At 35.1% G+C, this 12,068-nt stretch overlaps 1 protein-coding gene across 1 annotated transcript in view; it reads left to right on the top strand.

Moving 5' to 3' along the window:
- Window positions 1-12,068, top strand: part of Pxdnl (peroxidasin like) — a 431,430-nt gene that overhangs the window by 411,900 nt on the left and 7,462 nt on the right. Inside the window, exon 21 of the mRNA XM_076836074.1 lies at window positions 5,404-5,533. Coding sequence (XP_076692189.1) covers window positions 5,404-5,533 — 130 coding nt within the window. The remainder of the gene's footprint in view (window positions 1-5,403; window positions 5,534-12,068) is intronic.

Genomic DNA, 12,068 nt, shown 5'->3' with positions numbered 1-12,068 from the left:
ATGAAGATTTTAGAATCAAGCACACTCAAGTTCAAATACTTTACCACTGCTTGATAACTATACAAATGATGTCAAATTTCCAGGTCTATTTCCTCTGCTGTTAAGTGGGCATGTAATACTTACATGGTTATTGTGTTAATGTGGAATATATATCTGAAGTACCTAATACCAATAAAGTAATTAGCATAGTATAGTTATTCCATAAAACACAAAATAATAGTAAATGCTGTTATAACAGTATATACTAAATATTCTTTTAAAGACAACAATATTATTTCATTTAAGGCATTCATATACAGTTATGAACCTGATCAAAATAATGAGTAACTCAGAACAATGAATGGTTAGTTCTAACTAGGGACCCTGGATGGGGCTATATAGAGGAAATATCTCAAAAGAATAAGCTAAGATTCTCATAGAATTTAAGGGAGTTCCTATCATTCCTGGAAAGAACAACGTAAGGAAAGTTAAAGGAAAGGGAAGTGAGAGGTGTGTTTGGAGAATGGTAAGGATGGTGATTAGTGAGTTTGGTATGTTTATGGATGGACAATTTTCTTGGAAAAACACTCTAAAAGAAGATCAAGGCAAAGAGTGGAGAGCCTTAAATTCCAGGATAAGAAAACAAAATTTACTCCAAATGTTCCTAGAGCTAATTCTTGCAAGATGTCAGAATATTGACCAAGAGATGCAGCCCCTGTTAGAACCATCGTTAAATAATTAAAGGGTTAGAAAACAATCCCTTGGCCCTTTAATTTGGCATTTTATTGGTTTTTTTAATTGACTCCAGCAGGTGGTGTGTCTCACTAGTGCACTCCAGCATGTGGTGTGTTTCATTAGAAATGAATGTTGGACTCACATTTTAGAAGGACAATCCCTTGTCTTATAAGATGTTAATGAGGGTCTGGCTCTTGTGTGATATGGATAATGACACGCATTACCTGCCTTCTGTCCTGTTTCACAGCCATGCCCAGGTTCTACCACAAAGACTTGTTCACTTGTTTTAGGATCAATGTTCTTTTCTAATTTCATCTGAACTCTTATGTCTCTGGGTGGCCTTACTAAAATTCTGTTTCTGTGTTTCCTCAATACTCAATTAAAGATTTGTTGGTTTCATTTTTAGCTTTCTGCCAATCTTATGGGACTTTTACTATCAGTTCAATTTATCATTTTTCCGTTTAGGATAAAAAGGTAACAAGAGCTTTCTTTTGTCTTGTAACAAAAAGGGTACCATTGTTAAGGGTACCATTGTTGTTCAGACCAGAGGGGCTCAGATCCCCTCAATCAATATATACAGATCACTTAGGATGCAATTTCACTTTGCTTTCTCTGTGTTCATCTTTCTTGTATTTTCTCTGTCCTTTATCCTCATTTAAAAAAAATTCCATCTTGATTACAATTCGAAACTTCCTTTCAACCCAGTATTTAGGAATTAAAAATCAATTCACCTTGATAAATCTTACTATCTTCCTTTAGGATGGAACTCAAGCAATATACTGAGTTTCATGTTTTCAATACAAAAGTGAAGTATAACGACTTCCATAATGTCTGTTTTCTTTCTTTCTTCTCCTCCTTCTCCTCCTCCTCCGTCCCTCCCCACTCTGCTTCTCCTCCTTGCAATAAACTTCCAAAGTAGTCTTTTTTTTTTTTTTGCTTCTGTGCTCTACCTCCACACTGTCTAAAGCACAAATCTGACCATGTTCAAGACAACCTACTGTTGCCCATGAATGAAAAACAGTCTGCATAGTACTTAGGAGCCTGAGCATTTTTCTTTTTTTAAATCCTGATTTGCATCCCAGCTGAGCAATTTACCAGTGACACGCTGTGGGCATGTTAACAACCTTCTAGGCTGCAGTGTTCTCATCTGAGATGGAGGGCTAAAGTGTCTCCAAGCACTGTTGGGCATGTTGAGTGACAGGACAGGCTCTTTCAGCATCAAGAATCTTGCCTGGAATAGGGAAGGTGCTTATAGTGACTTGAAACAGGAGGTGGATAAAGGCTTGGTATTCTCTTCACACAGCTCTCCTGACGAGTTCTCTACTCCACCCTCAGGCAGACGTCATCATCTTGTTTATTTATGCATGAAAACATTTTTGACAATATCAGTGATTTTAATTTTCATTTTATGTGAGGTTTTTAGTATTTTCTATATTTTTTTTTCTGATCAAGAATCAACCAATGGAAACTACTTTTTAAAATAAAAGAATCAATTTTTCTTATGAATTTTGATGATTTTTTCTTCTATGCTTTTGTATTGGACATTTTTCAAAAATGAAATATGTAATTTTTATTAAGAAGAACCTATTAAAAAGAATATATTGAAAATATAAATGCTTATTATAATTAAAAGTTCATTCTTATGAGTAAAGGTAATCTTTTCTCCTCATTTTTTGTTCAGAGTACAAGTGACTTTTTTCTCATAAGTATCCACATTCTAAAGTAATATATAATTCTTTCTAGGGACAAAACATTTTTACTACATTTTTAATTTTATTTTAGTGTTGTAAAAATGCTTAAGATGAGAAAATGAGATCTGCCTGCCTACCTTTTTTCCCCTAGTACTGAGGACACTCTATTACTGAGCTACATCCCCAACACTTTTTACTTTGATACAGGGTCTCACCAAGAGATTGGTCTTGAATTTTCAATCCTTCTGCCTCAACCTCTCTAGTAGCTAGGATTACAGGTGTTTGCCCCCACTTCATGCTTAGTCCTCATAAATTTTAAGTATTGCTTGTCTATTTATTTGTTAGTAGAAATTTAAGGTGTTTTAATATCTTTGTTAATGTGAATAAAGATGCAATGAACCTGGGGGTACAGTTTCTCTTCAAGATCCTAATTTCACTATTTTTGGAAAAATACCCAGAAGTGAGATTGCTAGAACATATAATAGTGCTATTTTTGAAAACTTTTTAGGAACCTCTGTACTGTTTTCCACACTGGCTACACTATTCTACATTGCCACCAACAGTTTATAATACTCACCTATGATAGTAATTATTATTTTTTTAATATTAGTATCCTAACAGGTATTAGGTGATAGATACGTCATTGTGGTTCTAGAGGACATTATACTAAGTGAAATAAACCAGTTGCAGAAAGATACTACATGATTCCATTTTCAAGAGGTGTTTAAAACAGTCCAATTCACAGAAATAGAGAGTAGAATGGTGATTTCTAGGGTTTCGGGGAAGAGGAAATGGGGATAATTGCTCAATAGGCTTAGAAGTTCAATTATGCAAGACAAATAATTTCTAGAGATTTATTGCATAGCATAGAACTTACAGAAAAAAATATGGCATCATGCTCTTAGAAATACATTAAAAGAGACTGGGATTGTAGCTCAGTGGTACAGTGCTTGCCTAGCACATGTAAGGCACTGGGTTTGATCCTCAGCACCACATATAAGTAAATAAAAGAAAAGCATCATGTCCATTCACAACTAAAGATTAACAAAAGATAAGCAGGAATACATTAAGAGGCTAGATCTCATGTTAAATTCTTTTTTTGTTGTTGGTTCTTTTTAGTTATATATGACAACAGAATCCATTTTGACATAATATAAAGGCATGGAATATATGTTGTTCTACTTCTTCTTGTCCTTCCCTCTCCCCACCCCATGATTCCTTTCTGCTATTGTTCTTTTGGCCACTTACCCATAGTTTTTTTTTTTTTAAATTAATTTCCTTTGGATGTATACAATGATGAGATTCACTATGGTATATTCATATACATACATAAGGTCTTAATCACAAAAGTGAAGGATAAAAGTTAAAATGAGCATGTACAAAAGAACATACAGAGATTTCTGGAGATGATGGATATATTTAGTGCCTTGATTCTAGTATTACAGTGTATACATCATTCAAATGAATTAAATATAGAGAGCTTTAAATATTAATTATGCCTCAATAAATGTAAAAATGTAGTGCTATTGACTATAAGTACACTGTTGTTCTTATTAATCCTCTTGATACAGATATTTCTTGCTTGCTTACTGGCATATTCTTTTCCCTGAGAATGTGAGAAACCTAATGGAAGCCCCTTATATTCTGAACCTATCTCTCTTAGCATAACATGCACCCCACACTTAATCATATAATTGCAAATGCCATACAACATCTGGTCTTGCCCACATCAGCCACTCCATGTTCCCACATTTCATACTTTGAGTCTTGGCTAGGTCTTCATACATTCACCCAGGCTTCTCTGTGATTAAGTTCCTTTTGACTAGACACTGAGGATTTACAGGAGAGAGCACTATACAAATAAAAGGTGTCCAGTAATTTTTATTAATATTATACATCTTATTAATAGTATAGTTATTAGCACTTTACACTTGGGCACCTGCATCGATTTAAACAGCACTATAGTAGGAGCTGGTTTTGTGGCCACTATTGATTCATGGTGCCTGTAGTTCACAGTAGGGAACACAAGAGTTGTCTAATGACCAATGTGCTGCGGTGTGTAACTTCTCTTCTTTTTCAGTGTTTCCCTATTGTAACTTCCCTAACCAATGTTAAGATCTGTAAAATATCTCTGATTTAGAAATTGTTTTTATAATCTCATAGGATGTATTCTCTTTGGCAAGACATTTTCTCCTTTAACAACAGAAGATGTATTTCAAATAGAACGAAGTGAAATGATTTTGAAAGTCATGATGGCTTCTCAGGCATTAAGTTTTAAAAACTAGAAAATAGTTGAAAACTTGAGACACAGATATCACATCAACTAAATCAAAGCCATAAAAACTTTTTTTTAACAATATGTCATATGCATAGATGCCGGGAACTTTCATTTCTATTTATCAAATAAGTTATTTGCCTGTGATTTTTTGAGGATGTCAGTAAAGCTCTAAGAAACATTGTCAATTCACACAAAAACTTTTTTAATTTTTTTAAAATTATCAACAGTACTCAGCTATTTTGTGTCTGGTTTGATATCAGATTTTTGTCATAGTATCCTTATTCTTAATTTAGTTCTTGCCATGAATTTATAATAGAGCAAGGATCTTTCCCACCTGGGTACTGTATAATATGTAATATCTAATTTGTCACAGCTTTTTCAATGTGTAAATTGAAATGAACAATTCATTAGCAAAAGACATACTTTGAGGTTTAAATAATATGTCAAATGTATACGAAATGCAACATGACATTCCCTTGATTTCATAAAAATCCCTATCATTTTAGATAAACTACATAAAGCGGATGTGACACTGGATTATCATTTTATATGCCATTTAATTTTAATTTCAAATTCCAGTCATACCTTTTTCTTTTAGGATTATACAGAACACCAATCATACTGCTTTGTATATTCAAAATGTCAAAGGAATATTTGTTGATATTTAAAAATCTTCATGCAATTTTTATTTTTCAACATTTCATTTGTTTCTTAAAACAGGCAACAAGACAGCTTGAACGTGGATGATGATGCTACAATTGTGTTGCTTCTGGCTAAAACAAAGTTTTTCCAGGATTTCAGCAATTTTGCAGCAGAAATTCAGAAAACCATTACAGCTCTCAAAGAGCAGGTTAGTTTTCTCCGCCAAGTAACATGTCCTTGTTGTGTGGATTGGAACAAGTAAACTTAAAAAAAAAAAAATCTGTCCAACATTTTCAAAGTCTTAATGCAATATAAAGATAATAACTACATAGATAGGGAGTCTTGTCATAGTCAGAGCTGCATCAGGGGGAGAAGAGGTAGGGGAAGCCCCCACCACCAAGATGCAGAATGACTTATTCCACCTAATACCAATGTCTTCAATGCACATGAATTTGGGTGGTCAGGAGCCCTGTGTTGTGTTTCTGAATTTTTCACCAGCACATTTCTGAATAATTGAGTTTGGGTGCTCTCTTTATCTCTAGAAAATACAGATAATTTTCAGTGGCACAACATGTTCTTTTCTTATCCATTTTTTTTTTTTTTTGATGGAGTCAAGGAAGCTTCTAATGATTACTGGTTTTTCTGGCTTTCCTTTTCTTAAAAGTTATTTTTAAATTTCCCATACTCCCCTGCAATTTTGCTTCTTTTCTCAGTTGTTCTGGCTCCTGCTTTGATTTTTCCCTACAGTTTGGAACGAATCAGTAGAGGGATTTGGCTAGTATTAGGAATGGCAATCAAGATGTTTGCATTTAGAAATGCAAGCCTGGTTTCTTTCAAGGCACAGTTCCAAGCTCTCTGTTCCTTAGACATCAACATCAGTGTGAGGCATACACTTTTCCTCACACTATCAAAAACCTTGGAAGAGTATGTGGTGAGCCCAGGATTTGCTTTTTGGAAGTTCTGTTCTCACTAGTTGTCTTGGCAATACATTTAATCATTCAGACCTACTGTCCTCATCTGAACTTTGAGGGCTATTGTGAGGATCAAATGAAATTACACAGCAGAAGTATCATAACTGTTCTTTTCTGGAGATGTGTCATTGCCCACTGGGTATGCTCCACCAATAGGCTGGCACTACAGTGCCAGGTGGGCTGTACCACATTCCAAATTGGTGTGTGCACGTCAGTATCCTTCCTCTGATTGCGATGCCCCATTATTGACACATACCCAATGTGAACCTAAGCATAAATCTGAAGGAGGAGAGGCTTGTTTCTAAGAGGGCTAATATAAAATATTGTGGAATGGATGGAGTGGCCTAGGGCTCTGCATTTAGAAACCCTATTTGCAGTGAGTGATTATGTCAGAGAAGAGAGAAGGTGAAATAGAAGGAAGAGTTCTTGGTGTTAGGCTAGAGAAGGTGAGCCTAGTGATTTCAAAACTCTTTTTCTGTAAATTTATTTTATGATTTGCAAACATAGGTAGACTCCATAAGCAACATTTCAGTCCAGTTTGGTCTATATATTGGTGGTGATAATTTTATCTTTCATACATGTACAGTAGTGACTGAAAGCATCGATACCCAAAGACTGCATTAGATGACCTTTCTCAGTTCCAATAACATTCTGAATTCATACATATCTCTAAATAGATCAAAATTGAATGCTTTTACCCTTTAATACTCTGTCTCTTTGTTCCCATTGAAAATTTCTTAATTGTTGAGACTATTTCACTGGGGAACTTTCATTGATGCAAAGTTCATGTCCCAAAATAACCAATTTCTTTGTGTCGGAGCAAAGTTAGCTCTGGATCTGTCAGGAGTCCAAGGTGTGTGACAGGTTAGTCAAGGTTAGAAAAGGGAGTAAGAAGATGCTATGATCTCTAGTATGAGTCAGAGGATTACTTGAGTCCTGGCCAGGCAAAACAGATGGGAAGAGGTTACAGTGGCTCACGGTGCCTTGTGCACATTGAATGTCAGAGAGAAATTGTCCATCAGATTGGATATAAATGCGTAAGTAAACATGACATAACACCAGCAGTGAGGAACATTGACTGAAGCCAGAAATCAGCCCAGATCATCCAAAAGGAATTGGGAAAAATAAAGAGCTAAGAGTGGAAAGCAGAGATAAGCTGAGCTAATTTCCTGGGAGGCCCTCAGGTGTAACTCCGCTGGAGCCAGGCGAGTGCCCAGAGGTGGATGGGAACAATGAAGAGAGACTTTCTGGGGACAAAGGATCTTTTCAGATATAGCAAACTCTTAGGATTTTCAAATTTTGCATGTGCTGCTCATTTCTCATTTGCTGTATAAAGACATGAGTTGTAACAGCCCATGTTGAAAAACTGGTTGTGAAAGTGAGTGTGTCAGATGGAAAAGGGCATTTCTGAATGTGCAGATGTGCAACTCTGTGGTTTTTCTATTACTCAATCGGGGTGGATGCAATAAGTCCTGTGAAGAATTTTCTTTAAACAAATCTTTGTTTTATAAAAAATAAGCACAGAAATAGGTTTTGATGCAAGAAGTCAGGGAATTCATAACAGCCAGAGGAATAGCTGCTGGATTTGCAGGGCTCACTAGGAAGCCACAGTCACATCTCTGAAATCTTTGCTAGATCCTCAAGTTCAGTCCTTGTGTAGGCATCTGCTGACAAATGTGCTTCAGAATCATAATGGCTTTTCCTTCTGAACCTTATATGAATGTCTCTCATTGGTAGATTCTAACCCAGAACCCCAGAACCATGGAGGGAAGGATTAGCAATGATCCACTGAAATCTGTGGGCACGGTGGGTGCTTATGAAGAAAGCTGACAATAGAAAAACCTCTTTCTAGGAAAGATTATGTGTTTCACTGTGACTTGGTGTTTGGTTGGGTATTGGGAAAGACAAAATGCTTGTTCTGATTGTCAGTTTCTTAAAATTTATTTTTAATTGACACCTAAAAGTCATACATATTGATGGGCTATAGTGATCATTTAATACATTTATACAATATATAATGATCAAATAAGTGTAATTACCATTTTTATCTCCTCATTTATCATTTCATTTTCCTCTCTTCTTATTCTTTTAAAGATAAATAATAATAATTTTAACCTATAATGATTACAATTATGCTATAGAACATATAGATGTTCCTTGATTTATCACGGGGTTACATCCCAATAAATTCATCAGAATTTCAAAATATCATAATTGCATATTTCCAACCTATCAAACATCATAATTCACTGCAGAAATCGTTACTTTCCTCTTAGAATGCTTGGGCTCGCTGGGGAACTGCAGCTCCCTGCCCCTGCTCAGCATCATGAAGGAGGAAGATATCATGCATAGCTAGGCCAGGAAACATCAGAATTTAAAACATGAAGTACAACTTTTGAATGAATATTGTTTGTACTCTATAGTGAAGTAAAAAAAAAAAATGTAAGTTGAACCTGCGTAAGTCAGGGGCCATTGATATACAAATAGATAATGGAGAGAGCTATGGAAATCATTAGGTTGACTACTAAAACTTATTAATCTAATTTAGATCCTTTTTTAAAATTATGAAAGGTCAATATTAATAATCAGTCCAAGAAAGAAAAGAATGAGACCTATCTCAGAAAATCCAGCCCCATCACATTATTGAACATGTACATGAAGATGAATGAGAAGAAATGAACCTAAGTTATTTCAGAGGCTTTAAAAAAGAGAGTCAGGTAATGTTGTTACTAAAGTGACAATTATAGTAGGTGAAAGTTAAGTTTTAAAAGGTTATAAAATCTGTAAGAAACTGAAAAATGTCCAGTGTGTCTGCAGATCATCTGACCAAGAAAGGGAAAAAAAGGCATGAGATGGTTGGGTGGCAGAATTCCAGATGAGACCTCCTAGGACCATGTAGATGATGTTCTCCTGGGCTCCAAGTGAATGAGAAAGCTGTTAGGGGAATTTAGCACTGCTCTGGGTTTGCATTTAAGGAATGCAATCTGATGTTCCTGTGAGAGTTGAACCAAGGAATATAAAAATAGTCATAATAACCTGCTGTTGTCACCCAGGGGTGTGATGATATATGGATTACACTATGGTGATGATCTTAGAAAAAAGAAAAATGGACACGTTTTTGGAGATGTAATTGTTTAGTAGTATAAGCAGGACCTGGTTATTATGTGCCATTGCAATTCCACCTTAAAGCAAGGCTTTCACTCTAGCTGGGGTTTTTAGGATGAACCTCCTGAGAGTTCTCCTGTGCTATGGACAGAGGACAGTGAACTCTCCTTATACAGGGAGAGTCCTGAGGTTGGGGGAGCACCTTAATGAAAGAAGGTCTGGGACAATGAGAATAGTGAATGCACAGTTATTTTAGAAAGAGGAGCCCACCAAGATTTGAAAGAGGCAGTTACCTGAGCATATTTTAAAAGGCAACAAGAGGGCTCTTGTGCTTGTGAGGTCATCCTGGGATTATCAGGACACTGTAGGAGTCAAAGATACCAGCAGGGAATGATGTTTAGAAGCAGCTGTGCTAAATCAAACCCTAATGGTGGGCTGCTCCATGTTTCTTTCCTGTGCCTTCACTGGGCTGCATGTTGACTATCAGAGAAGACAGTGTTAGAGGGCAATCAAAGAAGACAATTAAGTTCTCCAAGTGCAGTGTACTTAAATCAGATATAAATACCCCAAAGAAACTTTGGGAATTAACAAATACATGGAAATTAAATGCAATGTTACTCATAATAAATCACAAGAGAAATGAGAATATTTTCTGAAGTGAGTGGAAACGAACCCCAAACACAGAAAACAGACGGATGGATGTAGTTAATGCAGTGCTTATAGGGAAAAAAACATTAAAGGAAAAATATCTCTAATCAATAATCTACTATTTTCCATTAAGAAACATAGCAAGAGTGAATGAAACTGAAAACAAACAGAAAGAAGTAAATATGGCAGAGTGGATATTAATGAAATAGAAAACAGAAACTATAAGAAAGTCAACAGAACCCAAAGCTTGTTCTTTGAAAATATTAACAACAAAGTTGAGATACTTCAGCTAGACTGATCAGGAGAAAATTCAAACTACTGAAATTGGGAACAAAAAGAGGAACATCACTACTGACATAATAGAAAAAAAAATGATTTTAACACTGTGAACAATTGTCTATAAACAAATGGAGATAACTTAGATAAAATGCATAAACTCCTATGAAGATGTGAACTACTAACATGAATTTAAGAAGAAATACAAAACATAAATAGACCTAAACAGCAGCTGATTGAATCAGTAAAACAAGAGACAACCAAACAAAACTTCGCAAAGAGAAACCTAGACCGAATGAACCCAAATAGCTTCCTTGATGAATTCTTTCAGACATTTGAAGGAGTCTTAGCACCAGTACTTCACAAAGTCTCCCCAACAATGAGAGAGAGAAAGATACTTTGAATTTTTTCTATGAGGCTGACATTATGCAAATACTCAGACCAAAGATATCAGAAGAAATTACACACTTACACCTCTTAAAGAAAAAATCCTTGGCAAAATACTAGTCAACTGAATTCAGTGATTTATAGGAAGGGTTTTGAACCCTGACTAAGAGGGATTCATCCCAGGAATTCAATACACCTGAAAAATCAATTAATTCAGCATACCACATAAAGAGAACAAAAGACAAAACACCTAGTAAATTTGGAAAAATCATTTGATAGAATTAAATATCCTTTTGATATAAAAATAAAGGTAGAATAGAAGGAAATTTTCTCAACTTGATAGAAGCTATCTGAAAAAACCTCATGAAACATCATATTTAATGATAAAATATTGAATGTTTTCCTTCTAAAATCAGGAATAAGATAAAGATGTCAATTCTTGCCACTTCTACTCAACAATGTATTATAGGTTTTAGCCATAGCAATTGGGCAAGAAAATTAAATGAAAGGCATCAAAATTAGAAAGGAAGAAGTGAAATCATCTTGAGTTATAGGTGATATGATTTTGTATGTAGAAAATTCTAAAATGTATCATTTTTATTTACCAATTTGAGTGTTATTATAATAGTTTATTAGACCTAAAAAACAAGTCTTTCATTATTGCATGATACAAAGTTAATATACAGAAGCTAATTATATTTTTTTTCACTTGGAATAAGCAACCTGGAAAAAAAATTAAGAGACATTCCATTTATAACAGCATCAAAGCTAGGAAAATATTCAAGAATAAAACCAACAAAGAACTATAAATCTTTAATTATGCAACTCATAGAATGTAGTGGAAAGAAATTTAAAAAGACTTAAATAAATGAAAAAAACAGCCCATGTTCACTGATTGGAAGACTTACTATTTTAAGATTTAATAATCCCCAAATACTCCCTAAGTGTGGAACACCACAATTCATATGTTAAAGTCCTGACTCCCAGTACTACAGAATGTGAATGCATTTGAAGATAGGGCCCTTAGAAAAGGTAACTAAGGAAAAATGAGGCTGTTAGAGTGGGCCCTATTCCAAGCTGGCTGGCAGAGGGGATAAGGACATAGGACAGATGCTCAAGATGAGCCTACACAGAGGAAAATGTGATAAAATGCACTGTGTGAAGACATGCATGATGAGAGGTGTGCTTTTGCAAGCTGAGGAGAGGCTTCAGAGGAAACTCACCTGCCTGAACCTTGATCTTGGACTTCTAGACTCTGGAACTTTGAGAAAACAAATTACTGTTGTTTGAACAACTTTCTCTGTAATGTTGTTTTATGTCAGTCCTAGAAAATTAACACCATTTTTTTTTTTTTTT

This window comes from Callospermophilus lateralis, chromosome 16, assembly GCF_048772815.1.
Source record: "Callospermophilus lateralis isolate mCalLat2 chromosome 16, mCalLat2.hap1, whole genome shotgun sequence".
NCBI lineage: Eukaryota > Metazoa > Chordata > Mammalia > Rodentia > Sciuridae > Callospermophilus > Callospermophilus lateralis.
Note: the sequence above shows the minus strand (reverse complement) of the source record. Positions and strands in the feature narration are given on the sequence as shown.